Genomic DNA, 26192 nt, shown 5'->3' with positions numbered 1-26192 from the left:
TATTGCAACTCTCATGTCTGGTACAGTAAATGTTAAACTCCAGCTGAAAGCGTTCTGGGGTCCGTACTGCATTATAATGCATTTATAATGCTGTTCCTAAAGTAGACAAGTTTACAACGAGGAGAGTCCATATCGGGGCGAAATCAGCAATCACGCAGAGTGGTGCATGGAGAACAATCTACGGCTCAACATCAGTGAAACCAAGCAGCTGATTGTTGAGGGGAAAAAGGACACAGAGACACACTCCCCTGTCTACGTCAGGGTAGCCGAGGGACAGCAGGTGATAGCAGATTTAGGTTCCTGGGAACCAGTGGGGGTGTGCAATGACCAGTGACCTCTGTTATGCGTATGGGTTTTAAGAAAAAAAAAGAGCACCGAAATGGCCTCTACTAGAATTTCGGCCACTCAAAGCATACACATTGGGCTGATAATATTTCTCTATCCGTCACTGTATCATACATATCTATCAGGAGTGAGCGTGTGAGGGGAGAGAGGGGAAACAGAGCAGGTGAAGGAGACACAGAGCGAGAGAGAGAGAGAGAGTCTTTCAGGGAAAAGACAATCAAAGAGGATTTCTGCTTGTGAAGAGAGCTGATTGGTTTCGTGCTACCTTTTTTACCTTTAGGAGAGGTAAGTTTACACGTTATTGATCTGATTGATCTTTTAACTTTGCAAAGGGGAACTGTGACTGCACAATAATAGCTCTTTAACACGAATAATCTTGATTTTTGAAGCTGGCTGTACTGGCACACTTCAACAGGTTGTACAGTGTGTGCATATACCAGTCAGATTCCTATGTAATTAAAATGATGGCGTTACCTTACGATTTGTTTAGAGCAGGTGGCATAATTCAGTCTGAAAATGCAACAGGTTTCTGAGTCGTTGTGTTCATTTGGGAAGATGGACTTCCTCTGATCGTTTGTGTGCACACTGATCTTACTTGTTAAGCCTCGCTGTATCTTCAAATGTGCATGTCTGATATACACTAAAGGGTTTAGTTTGTGTCATTGGCCTCATCTTTAATGGATTTTAATGGATATAATTACGTTTACTGTTTAAGGCAAACCAACATTTTCTTTACAACTGAAGCTAATGATCACAGTATTTGAAGTCAAAGCAAAAGCAATATAAGTGATACAATTCATTAAGATATGGAGAGAATTTTTGGTTTAAAAGATAAAAAAATTAACAAATGTTATGAACTGAGTGTGAAGAAGCGACAGTGTCGAAGTCATGTCAAAGATGTTGTTGTATTGTGTTCCGGAAATCTCTTTACTGAAATGACCATGCCGTCGAGCCAGCCCCAGCCCATCCTCTCTGTTGTACCACTTCTTACTGTCAAGAGGCGATAGTCTGAAAACCCCGGGAGTTTTACCTGGCAGATATATGCCAGCTGTTAGTGTAAGAAAAAATAGAAAAAATTGAACTCATAGTGCCAAGAAATTAAGTACTCTTACCTCTGTTTTACTTACCAAACAAAACAAAAAAATATATACAACCATACACATCCTGAATTTTTCCCTTTTATTGAACTAAGACAAACTTAATTGCCTTTTTTTTCCTAATTTCACCAATTAAGGTGTGGAAATATTCCTGCTCTACAAGCCGTTTTCTTCCACTGCTGATTACTGACTTTCTGTCACCTCTCTCCCGTTACATGCCTCTCCTCTCCCCCATATAATAGCTTGGTCAGAGCTGCTGTTAATCACCTCCGCGCTGTAAATCGCCTCCCCACTGTCTCCCCTGTTGTGTGTTCTCCGACAGTCTTAGAAGCTGTGCTCGGTCCCAGTTTGGAGTTTAGCTGTGTGCACTCTCATGACAGGTGGCCAGATCTAGTTAAGCTGAGCCATGTCATCCCTGGTCCTGATGACCGCTCCCCACGACCCATGGTGCCGCTGGCTCCAGGGCAGCAGTTGTCGGTTTCTCTAATGATGTGCTGCCCCCTATATGTTTGGAGCTAATTTTGAACGATGGCCAACCACAAATTATACCTTTACGTAAGAATTTTGGGTTGAAAATGTTAAGAATATAAATTATCAACAGAATCCGGAGAAAGTTTTGACATCATGACTACTGTGTATTGTGTTGCATTGCATGTTTAGCATGCTAACCAGCTAGTCACCAGGATACACAGCAAATTTACCATTAGAAAATGGCTTTTGCTGCACTCATTTAAAAGCAGACTAATAAACAACAATGACATCATATCTGGACAATGCTTGCTAACATCATTGCCAGATAATCTTTCTCATCCCTTTTTGTCATTGTCACCATTGTCATATTACACATAAGATGACACAATAATGGACCTTCATTTCTCTACAATCTTTTAAGCTCAGAACCAGTTGCCTCACCATGAACCTCTCAGATGAGCTTTCATCCCTCTTCAGCTGTAACGTCAGCCCGAGTGACACCCCGCAGCTTGATATAGGTGTCACCAAACATGAGCCGCTGGCAATCGCTGTCCCCATGACCATCTTCTACAGCATCATCTTCTTGTGCGGGGTATGAACATTCAATTCTACACAGTTCAATGAATAACAGTTTTAATTATATGCTGACAGTTACTAGTACATTTCTTGTAAGACTGTAAGCCACTTAATGCTGCCCCCCTTAATGCTCTATAGGTCTTATTCAATGGTGTGAGCATAATGACCCTCCTAATGGATGCCCAAATGCGAGTCAGCGCCATTCGTTTCTACCTCCTCAGCCTCGTTATATCAGGTACACACTGCCAATGTGCACCTTAAAGTAGGCATTTTCTGTGAATGTATATGAGTCAAATCTTTGTGTAAAAGCATAATTACGACGAAAGAGGCACTTTTAAGATTTACCGTATTTTTGACATTAAAGTTGAAGTTGAACATGGAGCCTCATATAAGTAACAATACTAAAATCATAAGCCGGAAAAGTCACGTGAGATATCGCGTTCCACCTTAACTCTCCTCCAGGTTACGTCGCATTCTGAGATTGATACTTCTCGGCTGCCGTGACGGCAGCTAGAGAGACAAGCGACTGCTAAGGTCAGTTGTTCAAAAACTTTCTTTTTAGGAAACTCTGTGTACACAAACAATGTTCTCAATGCTCGTGTTCATGTGTAGAGACCCTGGTGATACTACGAGCAAAGTTTCATGTTGTGTCGATCCTTCCGATTTTGATGCTATCGCTAATTTGCCCCAAGCACTTCCCTTTAAAATAAGTTTGACCCGAAAACGAAAATACGGTAAATCTTAAAAGTGCCTCTTTCGTCGTAATTATGGTTTTACACAAAGGTTTGACTCACATACATTCACAAAAAAAGCCTGGGTTGCATTTTGGTGAGAGTTTCACTTTAAGGAAGAACGGTTGTGCCAATTTCAAACTGAACTGCATTAAGCTTGCTTGTATTTAGTTGAGTCATGAAAAGTAATGAAAAACAAGGGAGTTTGTGTATTAAGTTTGTTTAGGCATAAAAAAAACTGTCAATTTCTTGATTATACGCTGGAATATTCTGAAAAATAATTCATAATTTATTTTAAAACTGGTTTTAAAATTGAAAAAAAAATCTACTCCAAGTCCTGGATTTTGGAACATCCTCACCACAGTTTCAGTGTATTATATATCATTATTATACATTATTCACTAAATGACATTTTCTTCTTTGAATGCTAGACATTCTGCAGCTTTTGACCATCCCAGTGACGTTGTATCGCTATTACTGGGAGAGCTACCCGTGGCGTCTTGGCCAAGTGGTATGCAAGGTCTACTTCATGGTCCGCCAACTGTACTGTGCCACCACCAGCTGGGTCATCATGACCTTCACCACTGAGCGCTACGCAGCCATTTGCCACACCATGTGGTCTGTCTCCAGCCTGAAGGTTGAGTACTTTCACAAAGCAAATATTTTGTTTTCTCAGGGAAGAAAAGAAAGCTTAGGGATGTCTTCTAATAATGTTTGTGCTACATTTGGCCACAACTGTATTCATTTGGTGTGGTCTGACAGAAAGTACAGAAAGTGCCTGTGCTATATGTATCCCAGAATGAAATGTAAATGAAAAAGAAGAGAAATTGGCCACATGCAGAAGGCTTGATATTAAAAAAGACACCTGGTCATAATGAAAGTTGAAGAAAATGAAATAAGTGCAGCCAAGATTTTGCATTTCACCGAACGATCTAACTATTTCCTCCCCTCCCCAACAGAAGTCTAGGCTGCCGTGCCTTCTCTTAGTGTGGATCGTTTCTCTGGTCTCAGCGGTACCCTTTGCTCTGGTCTATGACGAGGCTCGCGCCTGCATCCTCGACTACACGGCCACCACTCGAGAAGAGGCCTTTCATGTCTCCACCATGTGCGAGATGACAGAGTCTGATCCCGCGCACATCTACAAAAGTGCTCTTCTTCTGAGAGCGGGGATTTTTTTTCTGGTGAGATGAGTGCTCTTCAACAGATTTGCTTATCTCAATATATCCAGGCCCTCAATATGCCTCTTCAACCACAGGTCCCACTGGTCACCATCTTTACTCTCTATCTGCTCATCCTGTTCTACCTGCGGAGGAACGGGCGCCAAAGGAGAAACATGGGTCTCACACGGCCCGATCCAGAAGGAAGACGAGACATCCGGTGCCATCAAAACGGGAAGTTACTTTTGAATGAAAAGAGAGCTCTAAAGCTTATGGGTGAGCCTGGTAAAAATTATAAAACTTTGTTTGTGTCTTGAGGTTGTGGTATAGTAAATCTCCTGAGTACTTTTATTTATCTCATAAATTATAAAAGTGTAATTTCACTTCTTTGCAAAAAGGTGATGTCGAAAGCGTGTGCCATGCCAGCAGGAGGTTCTAGCATCCTCACTAAATTTTTGATACCCAACATTAAGTCAATACACTGGCAAGTGCAAATGTATTATATGACCATGCTGAGGTCCTCTGAGTTATGCATTTGAGCTATTAAAATACTTTGTTTTGTGTTCCAGGTGCAGTCGTGGTGGCCTTTTTTGTCTGCAACTTTCCGGACATTGCCTCTTCATTGATGCAGGTCTATGTGGTTGTGTGGTCTGACACGGTCCTTACCGTCTACACCATCCTGAAATCGTACTTGTCCCTTCCACTGTGGTATATCAACGGTGCTCTGGACCCGCTGCTGTTCTGCATTTCCTCCCACACATTTCGCAGGGCGTGCTGGAGAACTCTGGGTAGGCTCAGGCCCTACTCCCACTAGAAGTACGAGAGAGAGATTGTCTTGGCTGCGGCAGAGAAGTTCAAGCGAAGAAGCAGGCCCAACAGCCGGAGAGAGGATTGATGGTAGATGCTAGAGAGAGCTGATGGACAAAAGGAGAAAAAGAGGCACCCACATGACAGATCAGAAGGACGGAGATAGCCATGAAAGCCCCTCTCACCGCGGGCTGCAATCACTTCACCCTTTGTTGCAGCTCATTTCTCTGTTCCTTGTGATCCATATCAGAAACTGGTGATTGATTTCAAGAAGTTTCTGTAACATCTACATCCTTCACTAAACCATTCATTTCTCCACACGATACAGGCATGCATGCAAGCACACACACACACACACACAACACACACACACACACACACACAAACAAATCCATGTGCCAAAATATTTTGACAAATTGAAATTAAAAATAATTTTCTAATTTAACTGAATTAGAACAACCCTTCTAAACTCTGTGTTTTGCCCCTTTACACTATATCAAAAGACTCAGCTTGAGATGTAAAAACTAAATATATTTTTGTGAGAGATTCTTAGAGTGTTATTTAAATCGTTTATGACAGTAGTATACTGGTGTATCTTGATATTGTATTGAATTGAGTTTAAAGTCTTGGATATTTCTAGATTTGTGCAGTCAAGTAACATTTCTGCTCTTTCAGATGCTTTTTTGTCCAGCTAGAAATGTATAGTGTTTTGTCAGTGTTTTAAAGCTTACATTGTTGTGACAGCGGTGAAGATATTAAATTTTGGGATACTATTTTTTCATTAAGTGTGATACCACATTTCCAAAATTTCCCAAAAGATAACGAAAGAAAGAGATGTCTTTTTAAGTGTACTATGTTGAGTCTGAAATATATGTTGTTCAAAAGTACTATTCATGTGCATATGTGACTTTCTTCATACATGTCTGGATCGGGTATGGAGTGAGGTGAAGTAGAAAAATCTTGGTTTTGTCAAGACAAACCAATAGCAGGAGACACGATGACTATAGCTGAGGCACCCCCTTCTGAAATGACAGGTAGGTTAGAATTCCCATTTATTAGCACAGCATTATTACCACATTGTCAACTCATCCTCCAGCCAATAGTCCTCCAGTCAGTCTGTCTCTTATTATAGCATGAAAAAGTGATCTTTTTTTCTGTGTCACTTATGGTCTTTTCTTCTGCATATAATTCACTCACATGCTCACCTATACCTGCTGAGCCATAAGGCAAATCTGATTGACAGTGTGTGGCTTAGCTGGGCAACAAGCAAGCAGTCTTTTTCATCTTTTGATGCATACAATTATGACCCAGTACCAAGAGTTTTTAGGATGTGTGTGTGCCTTTTGCAGATTGCCATGGATTTGACTCTCCCCTGAGTTCTAGATAAGAAATATGGTTTACTTTTCTATCGCTCCTAGGAAACCTTATTGCTCCCTGACTTCCTGCTGAAGCTTTATTGATTCTGAATTACAGACACAAAATATAGTGGTACTCTACCACTGTCTATGTAAATGTTGTGCCCCAAAATTGACAAAAAACATAAATTAATTTAAAAGGAGGTCTATGAAAATCAGTCATTTAGGCTGAATTCAATTCATCTTGCTATTTAAACAAACTAACTCCTGAGAGGAGCATGTTAGAATAAAAAGAAAAGGTTAAAAAGATGCACACACTACTCAAGTATCAGAAGCTATCTGTGTTGTCCAGTGAATAGCGCCCCTCCATGAGTCTGACGTAAACACTTCAGCCAATCACAACGCCGTGGGCGGAACTAAAAATGAAACAGCGGAAGATTCAAAACGAAGATGGCGGCTGAAAATGATCACCAAAACAATCTCAAACTGGACAGAAGGTACCGAGTTTGCGTTTAGTATGTTGTCAAATTAACAGTTTTAAAAATGTAAGAAATTAAGTATTTGTTTTGGGGATGATTAGTGCTAGTAAAATATCTGTTTTATCAACTGAGTATTTCAATCTAGTATCTAGTTTGTTAGCGTTAGCCAACGTGGCTAACGTTAGCATCGACTTGTTATGGTAGCATTAGCAAACGTTAGTCCACTTCTCTATGCTACATTTCTCCCCCTGCTGATTTTACTTCTAAATTGGAGGTGCTCGCTCGAAGCTTTACTATTGCACCTCAAAATGAACCTACCCCACCTTCTGTTTCTCTTTAATAGGGGGACAAAATGCAGTGTGTTTATCAGCCAGGAAAAGCCAAACGCAAGCCAGCCTGTGATCTTTAACCCAGACTTCTTTGTGGAGAGGCTGAGACATGAGCATCCACAGGTTTTCACGGAACTGGTACTGAGCAATATCACTCGACTCATAGACCTTCCGGGAGATGAGTTTGCCCAGCTCACCGGAGAGTCTGAGCCTAGAGTGCCCCCCGCCAGTGGCTTTCTACGCTCCTTCAACTTCCTGAAACGGAAAGGTTAGCGCCATTAGTGTACTTACACTCATGAAAGCAGTGTTCAGACAAATGTGTTGAACTTAACAACTGATGTTGTTTTATTGTGTTATATTATTGCATTAGAGTTGGTAAGTAACCAAGAAAAGAACCACCTTATCCACACATTATTTGAAATGACAACAACAAAATCCTAAAGCAAAACTTGTTCTGCCCGTGCAACAGTCCGAATAGTTATGGAACTAATTCTTATGTTGATCATCAATTAATCAGCCGATTATTTTCATGATTAATCAATCAGTTATTTAGTCTTACTAAAAAAGTTAATCACAATTTACTATAGCCAGAGTAATGTTTCTTGTTTTAAAAAACAACAATAACTTAAAGAAAAGTCACAATTCCATACATTTAAAAATCTGGAACCATATATATTTTTCCTTTTTGAAAAACAGGTGGTAACTTATTTTCTATGGATCAATTAACCGATTAATTGCAGTAGCTCTAATCCAAAATCTGAATACATTATTGTATTATCGCATTAAGTAAAGAGGAGTAGCAAATCATACAATGTAGAAGCAGAATCTTCGATATGTTTGGGATTTTTGCATTAAGGAAGACATACACAATGAATTGATTGTCACAATAAATTAATCGATAAATTGTTTCAGCTCTTATGAACAGATTAATTGATGATCAATGTGATGGTTCATTACATCATCTCTCTGAACTCTCTACACCTGTTTTCTTTGTAAGTTGAAAAAATGAAATGGATCTGACGAACCTAATGCATGGAGTAATGGAATAAATACATCTGTACACAGAAAGGGTACAGTCTTACTGTGCCATTTGATGCCTTTCAGACAAAGGAGTGGTTTTTGGTGCCCCATTAACTGAAGAGGGAATAGCACAGATCTATCAGCTCATTGAATACCTGAGTAAAAGTGAGTACATCTTCATATACATAGACTATTTTCTGCCATTTCGGAGCAAATGGCAGAAATAATGCATTTCAGTTTGTTATCAGTGACTGCATACATTTTGCATGTGTGACCTACATGTGTGAAGTGCAATTCCTTAATGATGACAGTGATTTTGTCAGACAGCATTCATGATTTCTTGATTTTAAGAATCACTTTATATGCGAAATCAAGTCGCCTGATCAGCCTGTATCTTTTTGCACTTAGAAGAATAGGAAAGCGTGAATCCTCATTGCAGCATCTCCACTATTACAACTTGTTCTTTAACTTAGTTGGAGAGGAGTGAATTAGCATGAGGTCATGGTTTATTTCTAGACAGTGATGATGTCATTCACTGAAAGTGGACACAGGGAGCAAATGCCTGGGTCAATAATTTATCTGAAAGCACTTTGCTCCTGCTGCCTCCCTCCTTCCATTTCATTCACTCCATCTCTCTCCTCCCTTTTGTGTCTTTGTCTCACTGCGTCTCCTTCATTTTGTGTCTACCCGCCTACACACCACCCTCTCCCTTTTCACCTCCTCTATGGCTGTCTCACTCCATCTTTCTCTCCCATCCCTCAGACCTTCATGTGGAGGGTTTGTTCCGTGTGCCAGGCCACAGCCTGAGGCAGGCAGCCCTGAGGGAAATGCTGAACGCTGGGGCAGAGATAGATCTAGAGACGGGCGACTTCCACCCCAATGATGCGGCCACATTGCTCAAAGCATACCTGGGAGAGCTGCCAGAGCCTCTACTCACGCACAGACACTATCATGCTCACCTGAAGATTGGAGGTGTTTGTTGACTCTTACCACACATCCTTGTCATATTCAGATCACAGTGAAGTAAAGACCAGACAATGTAAAGTGACCCCCTTCTTCTTTTTGTAACAATTCTCTTATCTGTGTCCAGAACTGACTCGCTTCGATGATAAGTGGAATAAGACAAATGTGCCTGACAAGGAACGCCAGATTGAGGCGTTTCAGCTGCTGTTCATGTTGCTTCCACCAGCCAACCGCAGCCTGTTGAAGCTGCTGCTTGATCTGCTGTATCACACTGCCCGCAATCAGCACGTCAATAAGATGTCTGCCATCAATCTAGCCACAATGTTTGCTCCACACATCATTTGGCCCAAAAACGTAAGGAGACTACAACTTTCATTTTATTGTGCAACAGTGTGACGCACAAGGACATATAACATTCAACATTGAACAATTTCCTTGAATCTAACTTTCTGTATTTTCTTTTGTTGCAGGTGTTGGCAAGTGACCTGCAGGGAAACATCGAGAAACTGAATAATGGCGTAGCGTTCCTCATCAGGCACTCGCAAAAATTGTTCAAGGTATGCAGCTTTTACTGTTCTGTCCAAACCAAACATAGGCACATCTTTCTAATTGGCTTGTATTCAAATAGATAAATCCAGAACATCCTAATAATGCAGTTATGAGGTTTGTTAGATTTTAATGGGTTTTCCCTTGCCTTGAATGGACCTTTCATTAGAAGTGGTGCTGTTGTTGCCAGGGTTACAAGAAAAAAAAAAGGGGGGGAGCAGGGTGAAGAAAACAGAATTTGCACATGAGAGAATAGAATCTGATTTTGAAGATGCCCCTTATTAAGCAGTCTTGTTTGATACCGGTGACCTGAATATATTTCATCGTACCCATTCATAAACATCGATGTATCATAGCAGGTATTGATGAACAATGCCTCTATATAGAATGCATCCTTCCAATTGGTTGCTCTGTGGTGAGTCACGGTACACTAAACTAATTTCACCGTGACCTTTTCGTCAGATGATTAAATGTCTGTGTTTGCTTTTATTAAAGGCACCCGCATATATCAAAGAATATACACACTCATACTTCACCGGATCAAAAGCTCTTCAATCTAAGGTCAGTGTTTTTGTCTTTTGTCTTCTAATACTAAAATAAGTTCACCTTGATAAAAACAGTGTAAGCAGTGCATTACATGTATCTATAAGCTATTTTCAAAGCTGCCGCAGTAAATTTTACTTTTCTTTGCTAACTTTTCATCCAGTAACTTGAGTGAACGGTTAATTTTAGGTACTTCATGTCTAAAAACAGAAGCTGGACAGGCTGGTCTCTGCAACTGAGCAATCAATGGAATGATTTTCAAAGAGCCTTTAAAAAAAAAAGTCTCAATACAGTGTCAGTATTCAGATTTTTAGATATTTCTTTGTTGTTCATATATTTGTGCTTTGTATTACTCAGTTAGTCACATTTTCTGTGAGCACATCTAAAAAAAGAGCCTGTGGTTTCAGCGACTAGGTTTACATGCACGCAGATATTCCACTTTTATTCAGAATATGACAATATTCAGAAATTGATCCTGGTCATGGACCACATATTCTGCCTAAATATTCAGAATAAGTCCTTTAATGTAGCATTTTCTGTGTAAGACATGTAGAATATGCCAATATTATATGGGTTTTAGAAGTATTCTTTGGACAAGTATACAGGGCGTTCAGAATATCAAATGTGGGGTTTTTACTTCTTTTTGTGAAACATGCTCTGTGTTCTGTCATGGATGTACTGTACACAAACGAGCTGGAGAACGCACAGCTGCTTGTGAACAGGAATATTAGTGGAATAATAATTTTCCTTAGTGATGTAAACTGCTTAGAAAGAATATTTTCTTTTTTGTAATAAGGGCAAAAACCTGAATACCTGCGCATGTAGAGATTAAAATATCTGGACACGTGTTCTGTCCAACCTTCCTAGGATGACCTGACACTCTGTTCCAAAGAAGGGCTCATGTGTGCAATACCGGCTGCCTCCCCTTCTCCCTCCGTGAGAACCCTGGGAGGTGTGGTTCACAGCAGCTGCACCATCAGGTCATCTGAGACTCAGAGTTATACTGAGTCTGCCCTCAAAGAGCTGTACCAGCAGGTCAGCAGCATGCCTGAGTCTGCCAAAAAGAAGAAACTCATAAGACAGGTACAGTAGGACCGCTGTGAGTGTAAACATGGCGAGAAAGAACACACAGCTGAACTTCATGCAGCCCAGCACCAACATGTGTTGTATTTTTGTCTGCAGTTTGAAAAGCAGCCTCTGCAGACACCTTCAGCTGAGTCTCGATCTCCATTCAGCAGGAAACATTGGCGTTCACGCTCTTTAGGTGGAATTATCAAGGTTTGTTGACAGTATGCCCGTGTCCACTTTTTTATTACAAGTGACACCATTGAGCTGTATTTTTATGATATGAGAGGAAATGCAATGAACATGTTGGTGAGATGTTAAAGATAAATTAAGTGCAATGCCATCTTTGCACTTGTACCATTTAATGCATCCCCTAAAACGCTATCAATTTCTCAGTAATTACTGTTTGTTCCAAAACAGAGGAAGGTATTGGGAAGCCAGATGTTGACAGAGAAAGAAAACAGCAGAGTGCAGAGCCCTCTACCCAGCAGTTCAAGTGATGGCCAGGGAAGAGAAAACATCGCCTGTGGAGGAGTGAGTATTGCATTGTTAAAGCTGACCTCAGAATGACATTGAGTGCCTGAGTGATATCCATTAAATACCATTAGCAACAGGTATATCCTGACACTACAATGCCAGGATGACACAGCTGCCTACATACTTCCATGATTCCTTTACATTTGCGTGGACTTTTAGCAAAACATCCACCGGAGAGCCTGTTTTGTGGAGGCAGTGTTGATGACAACAGTGGTCTGTGAGGCTGTTTACTCCATCACCACATGTGGATGGAGAATTCTCTTAACTAATATTGCCACTGAAGGCGATTGGCAACAGACAGCATTTCCAGTACCTCTGGATGTCCACCATTGTTCAAACTTCTCCATCATAACCTAAGATGAAGAACTCGCTGGAACTATCAGCTACTCTGCCCACTGCAATTTCCGGTAGTACGGCCTTGTTCATTCTTCATTCAAGTGAACACAGATTACAGTCAGAGGGCAATATCTGTGTCCGCTGTTTGTATCTAACTTTACCATAATTACAGCATTACGTTGTACTTAGGTAGGTACTACTGGGGAGTATACTAGGAGGCAGGTTCGAAACAGCCAGGCTTTCTTTGTGTGTGTGCTCGCTCTTCAAAACATAAAACCCCAATTAGAGATGATGAGTATTATGGTGGTGGACATCATCATTCTTTTTTTAATCCAGGGTCTATTCTCCAAATTATTTTAAACTTATCTGAACAAAATTGACTGACTGGGCTATGAAGAATATATGAAAATTTGTTACAACAAAAATCAACAATGCTGCTGTGAAATAAGGCAAGAGAGGATGCTGGCAGAGGCTTGCTGATGGCGTAAATTTGATGTTAATATATTTTTTTCACCACTCATTGCACTCTCAATGTTAAAATTCTCAATTTTAAACCTGAAACTTTGACTTTTAAACATTATACTCTGACACCGTCACATGATAATAATGATTTCACAGTCGCCTTAATTTTTTACCAAATCGAAGTGGAATCAATGTTATTGATTTTTTATTTATTTAAGTATTTTTTGGGCCTTTTGGCTTTATTGATAGTATAGCTGAAGACTTGGACAGGAAACAGGATGAGAGAGATGGGGAATGACATGCAGCAAAGGGACCCAGGCCGAGGACAAAGCCTCTGTACATGGGACGCCCGCTTTACCCACTGAGCCAAACGGCGCCCCGAATGTTATTGATTTTAATCATGTGAGATAAATACCAAATAGAACAATCACTGATTTCCTTGTGTTCACTTGGCAGGACATCCTGACCAAGCAAATAAAACATAATCCAAAGTGCTATTCAGTTGCTGTGCCTTCATCATTCTTTCAGTGTACGCATGGTATGCTGTGTAAAATTTCAATGGGCAAAAATGATTGATACGGCATTATACATACTGCTGTGAATTCATGGCTTCATTGGAGGATCAACATTCTAAAATATTCCCTCATCCGAGAATCTATATCGCTCGTAGTGCAAAAATAGTTAGTTTAACAGTAGCCGGACCAGGTCAGGTGTGCTGCATAAGTTAACATGGTGATCTAGCCTGGTTAGGAGAGCCACCGTCTTGATATTGAAAATGCTGGTGTGAGGCTCAAATTACCTCACCAACCCTTTAATCTTACTTCGTAGTACACTACTCTGATATGACAAGACAACTGCAGCAATTCAAAATGTTTAACTTCTCTCAGTTATTCCCTGACGATTAATGATGATAATGTAGATGCTCAAGTAGTATTTCTCTTTTATTCAAACCAAACCAATCAAAATGTCATGCTGAAATTACCAGGGCAGCAAACTGTCATTAACCAGTGATGAGCAGTTTTTCTTGTGACTGTGCTGACAGAGTTCTCGGGGACCTCAAGCCATCCATCTGTGGTTCAAACAGGCCTGGCCACACTTTGTCTCAACAGCACTTGAATTGCTAATGATCTGAGATGGACCTCTCTTTTCTCTTTCTCTGTCCTCAGCTCGTCCAGGATTGATTGATTCGAAAGACTGTGACTGTTACAGGGGTATCGGATGATCTTTACGAGTCGTCGACACAAACCAAACCGCGTAATGCACTCTCCATATGTTTTGGTGCTTTAATGTCTCTACTCAGCTGTGTTTTTAGTTGAAGTCTTAAAGGTTAATAAGATAGCAGGGATATCACCCAGTCTAGTAAGTTTTACTTTACTAAGTTAAGGGTCATAGTAGGGCTTAATGGACAACAATGAGGATGTTACACGCTCTATTTTAACTCTATGCAATTTGCCAGTTTTCAGCGTTCCTTCTTAATTTCCTTATTTCTTGTTCATTCACGATGTCCTGCCGAATGCAAGTAACATGTATCTACACCATTTAAGTTCTGAGTCTTTAGCTTTATCTTCGACTGTAACAAGTTTATTTAATTTGCAAACCTATTTTATTTATGTTCAGTGGTAATCTAGTGATTTGTGATTCTAGTGAATCACAAATGCACTGTGCAAGCTTTTCTGTTTGTTAAATGTCCATTTTGGTTGTGAGTTTAGTTTGACTCAAGCAATAAGAGCAGAAGAATATTAGCAAAGTGATGAATTCACATGTGCCTTAAAGTGAACATATCTTAACTTACTGTTTTATGCAATTTTTATTGAAAATGAAGGTTTTTTTTCCTTTTAATTTTCTTTTGATACATTTCTGATAGCTTTAAGAGTATGCATACGTTTCTGTAAAGAATTCATTTGAGTTTCAGTGTGTGGAAAAAGGATGGGAGGTACTGACTGGAAGGCTGAAGGGCCGGCTCACATACGTTATATTTATTCTTTTGTCTTAGTTTCCCCTTTTGTTCAACACTGTGATACTTTTAAACTACTGTTACTTTAAACTGCATCTTGGTTTTGCCTCTTTATATGGTGTTGTTTTTCACGGCAGTTTTGATTCTTATGCAACATTGTATACAGCTTTATAGCCTTATATGCATTTGTATCTTTACAGTTATTCAGCTTTTTAATGTTTTATTGTATTCACTATTTTTATCTTTTTATTCGGTTTGTTGAATGCATATGAAGATGAATATTTTGTTTGCCTTCTACTGTGGTGCTTTCTGGGAGCGTTGGAGCCACTGCCACTTTTAAAGCCTCCTTGTTGTCTTCCTCCTTCAGTGGCAGATTCCAGGTCAATGGTCACTGTGCCTAGCTGTTACAGTTTAACTACAATGTGATGATTGCTGCATGGTCAACCTTTAAATACCATGTAAACTGATGATACTGTGAAGCTATGCAACTCACTGTATTAAAAGACAACAAAGCTGCATTTTGTGCTCATCTTTTTATTGGAAATGTCAGAGTGTGTGTTTCAGTGGGACGCAGACATTATTATGAACCTTTTCTCATTCTGACACTGTTGGATGGTGTTTTTAAATGTATTTTGCCTTCCTGGAGTTTTGGTAATGATGCCGTCTGCAGCTTTCTAATGCTGTTTGACTTGCAGCCACAAGGTGACGCTGTTCAACTGCAAATAATTAGTCGTGCTCAATTCAGTGGGAATAGATTGAACTGTTAGACATGTACAGTATATATGCAAAGGAATCTGCTTATTGACTGCACGTGTGATGCTAAACGACATAACTTAACTTTTTCGAGAAAGTCATCAAATTTGGGTCGAGTTTGGGTTCAACGCCAACCCAGAGCGTCAGTGTTTGACGACCTGTGGATGAGACTCAACAATCAGCTGACCTTTTTAAGAAGTTACATTTTGTCACTTTAGATGCCACAAGGAACTATATGTACATACTGAATATTGTAAACTATAAACTAAATAATCTAGGTAACTGGACAGTGAAACCCATTTGAACAATATTTCTTTTAAAGGAAGTAAATATTACGCTTCTCTGTCTCCTTAGCTGTGACCTCTCCCACTTTAACACTACATGTCCCAACGTCCTCCAGCAACAAACCATTCAAACATTTGTTTCTAAACTTTAAACATGCAGTAAATTAGAAACGACAAGAGACCATTAAAGAGAATTAAATAAAAAATTGATTGCGTGCTAAAATGTAGACACTTCTGATAACTGTGTTTTGACCTCAATGTGAACAACGATAAGACAAATACCCAGGAGGCTACAGAAGGGCGACATAACACTGTTACCAAAATTGTTGCCCTGTGCAGTAAATGATTTGCCCAAATTGAACATATTTTCAGGAGTCGGAGGGTGAGTGGGTGGATAGAAAGAGTGGAGGCAGCTCTCCACAATAGGAGGAATGTCTCAGTGTGTCATTATGGTGTCCATGTCAATGCATGTTTGGTATTGTAAGTATATGTTGTAAACATCTGTGAGAATGGGCCTGCTTTTTCTCATGTTCTGTAAATATACAACAGACATCTTTGCATGGTAGGAATAGTATTGTTTTACAGCCAAAACTGCGGAGGGGGTTTTATTTAGCATTCCTGCTCCGGAATGAGCCTGATGACTGTAAAATGAGTCAGACATAACTGTAATCAACTTTACATTATCTGCTGCGCACACAAACCCACAAGCGCATATGATGAATGGATGTGATTGTGCTTTAAATGTACGCACTCAAATGCCTTTCAGAGGGAGCTAACTTGAGAACTACATATAGTGAAATACCAGTAACAGATCATTTGTGTTGAAAGGGGGGAAAAACAATTCAATGTAAAAATACTTTTTTTTTTTTTTTTTTTCAACTGGAGGAATTTTTCTTGCCTTTTTTATTCTTAGGGCGAAGCTCCTCCGAGTGTGGAATACAAATAACTTTGAAGCATGCTGTGGATTTTTGTGGATGCTAAATTTGGTTTCTTCCTGTTTTGTCTCCATCAAACACATTTCAGGTTTTTCGTGAGTCAAACATGCAGGAGCTCACAGAGTCACGCCCTCTAAATTCAGCCATGTGCGCTGATGGAAGTTTGGGTCTTTGATTCTTAACTTTGGGTGGCGAGCCGTAGGAACTTTAACATATTGACTAAACACTTCTGGATGACTGTGTGATTTATTTTATTTATTTTTTTAAGATTCTGTCCCGTTATTTGCTGTTACTTGCTCATCAGTTGTTTGTGAGGTCTCGTGTTTTCCGAGCCCTCCTCTTCCAGACTAATTGTAAATTGCTGCCATGTCCTCCCCCGGCTCTGAGAGCAGCAGAATAAATCCTGTTGTGTATTTGTACGCATTCCTATCACGACTCTGTGAGAGCTGAGGGACGTTACCACCACCCCCCATTACTGCTAAACACTACTGTCTCCTCTTTAATTAGCCATTCATAGAGGGAAGATATACACTGCGCTGACGCTTTTACCGGGACAGATGGGGCTTTTTTCTCTCTCTCTCCATGGTTGTGTATGTGTGTGCACACCTGCACGTGTGCAGAGCTGGTCAAGCAACAAAGCAGACAGATGCAAAATGTTTTTCTACTTGCGTCTCCCCCTCCCCGTTTCCTTTTCTCTCCGTGTCTGCGTCAGTTAGAGCGAATGGGGTTTTTAGGTGTATGTGACTGTGCTGATGTTTATGTTGGGTGGGATCCACCCCGCAGCAGAGCCCACAGTAGAATTAGACCAAGTGGCTCAAGCTGAGCCAAGCACAGCCATGGCGGAGGATGGCTGAGGAGTTTGTTCAGTATTTTCATTGAACATAAGTTGGTAGCGAATTAGTGATTTTCTGCTTATTAATGAACAGCAGTAGCAGTTCCTTTTCATACATGAAGTTGCACTAAATCAGATAAAAAGCCGACAGGATCTCTGCAAATCTACAGAAGAGGATTAGGGCCACTGGACAAAATGTTTAGGGCTCTGACTTCTTTTCTTTTCCTCACAATTCTGACTTTAAACTTGGAATTCTGTAAAAAAAAAAAAAAGTCAGAATTCTGACAGAAGTCTGACTCCTATGAAAAAAGTAAGAACTCCAACATATATATATATCTTTTTACACTAATCCTCGTCCGTACAAATCAATCTCTGAGCCAGCGTATAATCATTCGTTCCTAGATATCTGTGAATCTCTACATGAGGCCCGTAATGAGTTGTTCTTGATTAATGCCGAATCAGCTTCCAAATGGCACCGAAGCAACAACACGTGATTGCTTCCTTGGTTGCAGCTTTGTGTGTGCCGTCATGTCGAAGCATTACCTCACCGCACGAACAAGTTGCAACTCTGTGAGGAGGCGCTAATCTAGTGATAAAAATGTCTGTGTAACAGGAAAGTGGCCCGAATATTAGTTATTGGTTTTGTGCCCTTTAGCAGCAGATCCAGCATTAAATCCAGTCATTAAGTAGGTGCTTAGTATGCAGATTCACAGATATTGAGGTTGTAATCATTGTGCATTGGTTCGATAAATTAAAAAAAAAGTCTGCTCCAGGGATGAAGTTGGACAAGAAGTGCTTGCTGTTGCTCTTTTCCCCTTGTTAACTTTTCTCAATTTCCCGTACGTCGTTTTAAAGTGTCACCGTTTGTTTTATTGTGTGGATAACTGTGAACAATGCACTCTGGACCGAACTCATAAAAGCAAGAGGTCTGTTCCCTTCACCACATCCAGCATACTAATTTGCAATTCCACGAACTGCAAATCAATATGGATTTGGAGACGTTTCCTGAAAGCTACAATTACACTGTCGACAGCGGCTGGACTCACTAATATATCCACTGTTTTAACTAAATGTCAACCTTCGCAAAAATAATATTTACTGAGAATTCCTTTAAAGTAAATAATGGCCCGCAGACGCTGCTTATCATACGGTTTACCCTTCTCAACTCACGCCAGTTTAAGCCTGAGTTCTGCTTTGGGGAATGGATGGTTCTGGCACTGAGAGAGGGATTGTGTGCCATTTACTCTCATAAATCCAAATAACAGAGCAGGTATGGTTGCGAATGTGGCTGTTTGTCTTTTCATTTGTATATATTAGGATATAATCTCTGTTCCCGTGCCTGCGCTGATCTTAAAATATAGTGTTGACTTACTTTTTATGGCTGTGGTCTGCCTTTCCAGTAGATCATGAACATTTGCATGTCTGTATGTGTGCGTGTGTGTGTGTGTTTGCTTTTTTCACCTCTGCTTCCTGCTGCAGCCTCCATCTGTGTGGCCACACTGGATCTACATGTTAAGACCCACATTTACGGATTATTTATTCCGTCTTTTTTGCCTCCAAGGACGGAGGTGTTGATTCCCCTCTTCCCCCAGTGGATTCCCCTTCGTTACATGCGCTCATTCACACACACACACACACGCACACACTCAGCCCTGTCTCCTCACAGCCTCTCCCCTCCGGGGCAGGGGTTATGCGGTGTCATGCAGGTTAGGTCTCTCTCTGGGGGGTTCGCCTGGAGGCAAACCTGAGAGAGAAAGAGGAGTGGACTGAGCGGGGAAAGAAAGGGAAGAGAAGAAAAAACGCAGTAGAAGAAAGATACTTGGGAGTAGATTTGTATTGTGAATAGAATCAAGGGAGTGAAAGAGGGATCTCGAGAATGAGAGTGAGTTCAGGCAGGGTTCTGGGGGGGTGTAGTGTGAGGAGGAGGGAGAGCAGTGGGGGAGGAGAGGAGGGGTAGGGGTGGAGTCGGGGGCTCTGCTATTTGTAGATCCTTGTGATGGATGACTGGTGTGTGTATGTGAGAGAGAGAGAGAGAGAGAGAGATAGAGAGAGAGAGAGAGAGAGAGAGACTGGCTTTTTTTCCCTTTCTGCTCTTTGCCTATTCCCTCTCTCTTCAGGCGAGCAGAGCAGAGCAGAGCGGGACTGAGCGAGAGGGAGGACAGAGACGCAGACGTGCGCAGACCAGAGCCACGGCAACTCCACAAAGACGAGAGAGGAGAAGAGTTTGCAAAGGAGAAAAATAAGAAAAAAAGAAAACAGCCTTTTTTTGGGGGGGGTCCTTTTTTTTTTTACATCAGCAAAAAACTGTGGTGGATATCAGACTAACATCAAAAAAACAAAACAAAAAAAAAAGGATTTGCTTTGCTTCACAGCTGAAAGGAAAACATATTAGCGTTTTGTTATAGTTTTCCGTTTATATTCACCACAAATATATAGAATTATTCTAGAGGACTTGCGAGGTGTAGCAGGACTCTCGGGAGACAAAGGTGGACAGAGACAGAAGTTGAGAAGAAGAAGTAGAAGAAGAAGAAGAAGAAGAAGAAGCTGGCTGCAGTGGTGGTGAATATGCCCGTTAGAGGTAGCTGTTCTGGTGCAGGCATGGGCAGGCTGGCCGGGCAGCCACTCTGGATGTGGGTGGTGATGCTCTCTGCTCTGCTCATGGGCAATGCCAGTGCCTGCCCAGCCTTGTGTACCTGCAGTGGCACCACAGTGGACTGCCATGGACTGGGTCTCAGAACCATGCCAAGGAATATCCCCCGCAACACTGAAAGACTGTGAGTACCATCTGTACTCTACTCCCCATGTGTGTGTGACAGAGAAACTCCCTGACGGTGTCCTTCTGTCTTCTCCCCTCACTGTTTCACTTCTGCTTCCTGCCTATGTTGTGTTGTATCACGATGCCCGAGTATATTGTAGTGGCGCACATGACTTTGCTCAGACTGAAAGAGAACAATAGCTCTGCCTGTGGAGGTGTGTGTGTGTGTGTGTGTCTGTGTGTTTCTGTGTGTGTGTGTGTGTGTGTGTCAGTCAAGTCACTCCACTGGCATTCCAGTCAGGTATAAATAGGCATGAGGGACTGGAAAGAGCAGGAGCAGATGTGCGCCTTTCACATGTGTCCATAATTTACTTACCCGCTTGTTCATGCCTTCTGCATGTATTGGAAAAAAAATAAATAAATTCTAAAGCAAATTTTTTTTGCCCCTCTTGTTAATGTGTCATACATTCAGAGGATAAGAAGTAAGTTTGTCTTCAATTTCCAATCTTAAATTCTGTGGAGACGGAGACCAGGCTGGCTGGTCTGCGGTCAGCTGAGATTCTGTTATATTTGGGAATATGTTTCCCCCTTCCTCGTATCATGTGTCCTGTCTGTGCAGCACTGTGCCTCCCTTTATCACTTCCCTCTCCCCCTCTTCCCCTTTTCACTTTCCTTCCACGCCCGGGCCGAAGGCTCCCCTTCTCCCCCCCTCTCCATGCCCCCTAAACGCTCACTCCGCAAATTGTTAAATCATGTAGAAAATTAAGCAAATCTGCTACTTAAGTGAGTCCTGCGCGAAGGATCACGTTAGCTGTCTTGTAAAACAGAGGGGAGGATGGGAGACGGAGGGAAGAGGTGAGGCAGACGCCTGCTCGCGGAGTGGAGTTTCTCTGTCTTTTCTGACATTCCTCTGAAATATTCATCAGTAAATCAGAAGTGAGGAGTGCAAGGGGAAATAGATTGTTCTATTTCAGCTTTTAGAATATCAATCCTGAATAAAACATGCGGTGGGAACGGAGGAGAGAAAGCCTGTGTCATAGGCAGCGTTGGCATAGTGGGAGCTGGCTGCATATTTTATGCTTTTCATATTTAATTTCTAAGAACACCTTCTTTTTTTTTTTTCTGTCTTTTTTTTTTTTTCCGCCCGCCGGTCTGCGTGTTTCCGGGTTGCTTATGTGCGCATGCTGCCTCAACAGTGAAGCAGGGAGGAAACATGGTTATTTTGTGGTTTCCTCTTTACATGAATGGCCATTCACACTGGAAATATCCCCCTGCCCCTCCAACTCAAGAGCATTTCTGTGTTAAAAAGTTGTTTGTGCATTCATAGGTCGTGTACAGCGAGGGGATTTTATCCTTGCACCATCTCTGGGTGTTTTTCGGGCACATCTCGCACACTCAGGACGCCGCATTTTAAACATGATGCGTATGAAAGGTCGCGTGTAATTTATTCCTAGGTCGTTGTCTTCTCTTTCTGTGTGTGTGTGTGTGTGTGTGTGTGTGTGTGGTGGTGCATGTATTAGCTGTGTGTGTAGGTCACGTAGAAGGAGAAGTACTACTTAACAATGGAGACCTCTCCTGAAGGGGCCCTCACGTAGGGTGATTCATCAAGGTGATTGTGCAAGTCAACGCGGCCCACCCTGCCTTACATTATAGTCCCATGTGCATCGCTAGATTTATGTGTGTGAGTTTGGAAAATGTGCGCGTTACGTGTGCGAAATTGTGCAAAAGCTGCCGGGGTCAAAGACGAGTAATGAGTCGGTGAAGTTTTTTGTGGGTTCGTCCCAGAGGTTGGTGGCCGTCGCCTTACGGATGAAATGTTAGCAGGAGCGTCTGTCTCTTTTTCATCCAAATTATGAAGAACGTTGCAAAATGTGCCCGCCTCACTTTAATGGAAGGAGGAGGCATCGCAGCAAAGTGGGGGGGGGAAAAAGGGTTGCACTTCACTGTATGTTTATAGATATCTGTGTGGATGTAATGTATACAGGGTGATGCTTTTGCGAGATAGAGAGTGTGTGTTAGAGGAAGAAGGGGATTGGTTTTTGGGAGAAAGTGTGTGTGTGTGTTTGTGTGGGGTGGGGTGTGTGTGTGTGTGTACGGAGGGTGTTGAGACAGACAGCAGAATCCCATTTGCACTTGTCAGTGTGGGTTTGGATCAGGTCTGACCCCTGCGCTCCTCAGACTGAAGCCTGTAATGAGACTGTGAGCTCCACGTATTAAAATCACACCCTCGCCTTCGCACGGGCCACCGGCCGCTCCCTCCCCCTCTCCTCCCCCTCTGCATCCACCGTCTTTCTCTCTACGTCGCTTTCCCTTCTCCCAATTCCTTTTCTGTATTCATCTGCCGTGGCAAAAAATGGCACACGGTGAACACACTGGTATCTACGCTGAGAGAAGAAAAAAAAACAGCATCTGTAAGGCAGATTAAAGTCACTCTGCACACACAGTATAGAGGCTGATGGTTGAGCTGTAAGGTGGACAGGTATTGACCAATCCTGCTTTATCTCTCTAACAGCCCTGCTGCTTAGATTGAGCGTGTGTCTCATCTGTGAATGAGTTGATTTAGAGAAGGAGAGGAGCTGTGTGTGTGTGTGTGTGTGTGTGTGTGTGTGTGTGTGTGTGCCTTCAGCTAATTGCGTATTGATGATGTAGTTTCCGTGCCAGAATATACCCAGCACTGAGATTTGGGGGCATGTTGGAGCTCTTCCAGAACAGGGAAGGTGGAGGCTGCACACCATATGTGTGTGTGTCAGTGTGTGTGTGTGTATAAATCTGATGCTCACTTGTGTTTGTTCATAAACTTGAGCATGTGCCTCCATGTGTGTGTGTGCTTACTTGTGAATAAGTAATGTGAGATGAAAACACATGCGGTTTCACTGGTGGCTCCCTCGCTTCGATCACCATGTTTATGTATTTGGGGGTTGTGAGGTGGGAGGTTTTTTTTTATGTGTGTGTGTGTGTGTGTGTGTGTGTGTGTGTGTGTGCGTGCGCCAGGGAATGCCTGCAGTGTTTCTGGCACCAGCACATTGCTGGTACAACTGACAGCCCACCGGCCACCTGATCCATAATTTACCCCGACAAGACTGAACACTGCCTGGCCACTTACCTGCCAACTCTGGCTATGTGACCAAAGTAGAAGGAGCGAGATGGGAAAAGACAAAGAAGCGGGTTGAGGGGTGAGGGGGTGAGGGGGTGGAGCTGTGGAGCGGTGGGGGTCGAGAGGAGGATTGGAGGTTGGCACAGTAACTAAGGTGGTGTTCACTAATGATGGGATTACTGCACAGAGGGATGAAGAGACGTGTAACTTCACCACAGATCTAATGAATGAATAAACAAGCTAGTGTTATTTATCATGAGGGGCAATATAGGTCTCTCCCTGAGGCAGACTGAATTTCATTCAGGTCCTTTCTTTTTTTTCTTTTTTTTTTTACTGTCTAATATATCCATCCTCGCAGCCGGTAATCCCGTGAGGAGTGATAATGCCTGGAATGAAGATCATTCAGAGAATGTTTATGCTCAGTGGAGGATTGTGAAATTACAGGCCTGGGACTCAGTCAGTTCAATTTACTGCCTGTGCTACACAGCTGTGGTCTTTTCTCCTGCACTGAATGCTGAGGTGGACGCCGTCGCTAGAGCGGCCTTTTGGAGTTTTTTGTGAGCTGCCTTGTGAGCCCTCTGGCAGACAAAGTATGTGGTAATATAGTCATTGTAGACCAAAGTAGCTCTCCTTGTAACACTCTTTGTTGTTTTTATTTTTCAGCTGGTTCAAGTGTGCCTTTTGCTTGTCTAAGCTAAGCAGAGCGTTGACAGACTGCTGAGCATCAAAGCCAGCTGCTGCGCGTCTAAACTCACCCCCAGACCCACTGACCTGCTCTCCTGATGAGCGCCGCTACTTTATGGAAGTGTCTGATTGCACACACCACACACACGTCCCACTGACCCCATCAATGGGACATGTGTGTGTGTGTGTGTGTGTGTGTGAAAGAATGACTTCCAAAGCCAATGCACAGGCTTTTTTTTTTTTTTGTGCCTGTCTGACATGCTTATAACATGTGTGTGCACGTGCATATGTGAGTGTACATGCATGATTGCTTTTCACGCCTATCTAGGAGCGGCTGTATGTTAGCAGACCGTGAAAATCGAATTTGGAGAATCCACCTGGATCACCTTTCATCTCTCAGAAGTCCATCTTTCCTTTTAACCCTCCTGGCTAGCCAGGGAGGAGCTGGCACTGGGAAGAGAAGGGGGTGGGTGATGTGTGTGTGTGTGTGTGTTAAATGCACATCAGTGAACACTCTCCTGACATTGTAGATATGCCTTCATAATCCACATTTCACGCTCGTCAAGATGCTTTTGATGTGAGGCAGGTTTGAGAGGAAATTATGGGCAGCAATCCAGATGTAAGGGGCTCTTGATATCTGCATCCGTCTGTGCACTTATCGTATCAGTGCAACGTCTGGTGCAACACTGATGTGTTTTAATGCACCCTGTCTGAGGCATACTTAAATCTCAAAAACAGACTACCAGAAAAAGAGCCCAAGATCTCTCTGTATCTGACAAAGACTAGCTCCAAATCTTCATATTTAGCAGCTGAAGTCAGCACATGTTTGGCATTCTTCCTCGAAATATCACCAAAACAATTACTTGACTATCTTTCTGTCTTCTGACCGACTAATCGCTTAATTGACTTATCGTAGCAGCTTATGCAGTAAGGTTATCTGCGCGCAGATGAGCTAATCTTCGTACAGAGCTGGAGGAATGCAGATATCGGTGTTCTCAGCGGGCGGGGAGAGAGCCGAGCACAGAGCAACTCTTTATTCTTCGGGATCAACAGACAGATTCGTGCACACATGCAGCATCCATCAAATTACCCGTCGTCAGCGCACATCTGTCAGGCAAACGTCTTCTGTGTGGAATAACTGAAACATAATAGATGTGGCAGAGCAGATGTTTTATCCACATGATACACTTCACAGTCAAAGTACACATTCATGCAGCCTAAATGCCTTCATGCAGGACTCAAAGCCACAACAGAACCTCAGCGTCTGTCACTGAACAAACTACAGATAGAGCAGAGAAACCATGAAAGACCCTTCAGTCCGTGCTCCTGCCACAGCCCGGCGTGTGTTCTTTTTCCAGCCTGTGGCAGTAACACGCATCGGAACAGATGTTTAATTGATTGACTTCGGCCTGAGAGAGTGTCAAAAGTTATCTATGTTTGATCAGAAAGTGGCTGTGTGCTACTTTCCTCCCTTGTCTTTTCCCACCTCCCAGTCTTCCCTGCTATCTGTCCACTGCTTGCTTACAGCAGCATCTGCCAAGTCAGAAAACAACTCTGAGTCCCCTCATCAAGGTTGTTATTGTCACGTCGAGGCCAGGTAGAAACAGCACAAGACGGACGCTTGGCTCTTGGTTGTAGCTGTTCATAAAATGAGATGCAGAGAGACCGTGCATGGCCCTGCATGGGTCAAGGTTCTCCGACAGCGTGTGTGTGTGTGTGTGTGTGTCCCCGTGTGCGATGCATGTGCAGGACCTGCTCAGTGTTTACCTTGCTTATCGGTAATCTTGGTGCTGAGACCTGACTGAGCAGAATGAAAAACTGTAAATAGCCCTTGAGGAGCCTGGGAGCTGGGAAAACACTCTCAGGCGTCTATGCACACACACACACGCACACACACACACACACACACACACACACACACACACACACACACACATGCACGTACGCTCACTGACGCACACACGCACTAAAAATGTACATCGGAGGGCCTTAACTGCTCGTCTGAAAGCCGCATTTCAATGGGAAGGGAGTGTTTTTTTGTTCGAGCCGAGCAGAAATCTGACCTCTTAGTGTGGATAGAAG

At 42.3% G+C, this 26192-nt stretch overlaps 3 protein-coding genes across 7 annotated transcripts in view; all 3 read left to right on the top strand.

Moving 5' to 3' along the window:
• Positions 1-7: 7 nt before the first annotated feature.
• LOC115596930 (pyrokinin-1 receptor-like) lies at positions 8-6031 on the top strand. Its single transcript, XM_030442414.1, has 7 exons — positions 8-280; positions 2335-2505; positions 2628-2724; positions 3652-3857; positions 4180-4401; positions 4476-4653; positions 4947-6031. Exons 1-7 carry the CDS (start codon positions 167-169, stop codon positions 5189-5191), a joined length of 1233 nt encoding a protein of 410 aa, XP_030298274.1. The 5' UTR covers positions 8-166; the 3' UTR covers positions 5192-6031.
• An 865-nt stretch (positions 6032-6896) lies between these two features.
• On the top strand, positions 6897-15291 carry LOC115596154 (rho GTPase-activating protein 19-like). The gene is made up of 11 exons (XM_030440972.1): positions 6897-7036; positions 7362-7615; positions 8452-8532; positions 9130-9339; positions 9458-9684; positions 9801-9887; positions 10372-10437; positions 11287-11502; positions 11602-11697; positions 11905-12018; positions 13986-15291. The coding sequence occupies exons 1-11, from the start codon at positions 6990-6992 to the stop codon at positions 13998-14000; spliced, it is 1413 nt and encodes a 470-aa protein (XP_030296832.1). The 5' UTR covers positions 6897-6989; the 3' UTR covers positions 14001-15291.
• Positions 15292-19613: 4322 nt separating this feature from the next.
• The window catches only part of slit1a (slit homolog 1a (Drosophila)), a 94264-nt gene continuing 87685 nt past the window's right edge, over positions 19614-26192 (top strand). For all 5 annotated transcript variants that reach the window (XM_030441778.1, XM_030441776.1, XM_030441775.1 and 2 more), the window contains exon 1: positions 19614-20351. In XM_030441778.1, coding sequence (XP_030297638.1) covers positions 20143-20351 — 209 coding nt within the window. In that variant the 5' untranslated portion in view covers positions 19614-20142. The remainder of the gene's footprint in view (positions 20352-26192) is intronic.

Source organism: Sparus aurata, chromosome 15 (assembly GCF_900880675.1).
Source record: "Sparus aurata chromosome 15, fSpaAur1.1, whole genome shotgun sequence".
NCBI lineage: Eukaryota > Metazoa > Chordata > Actinopteri > Spariformes > Sparidae > Sparus > Sparus aurata.
This window is presented reverse-complemented; position numbering and strand designations above follow the sequence as displayed.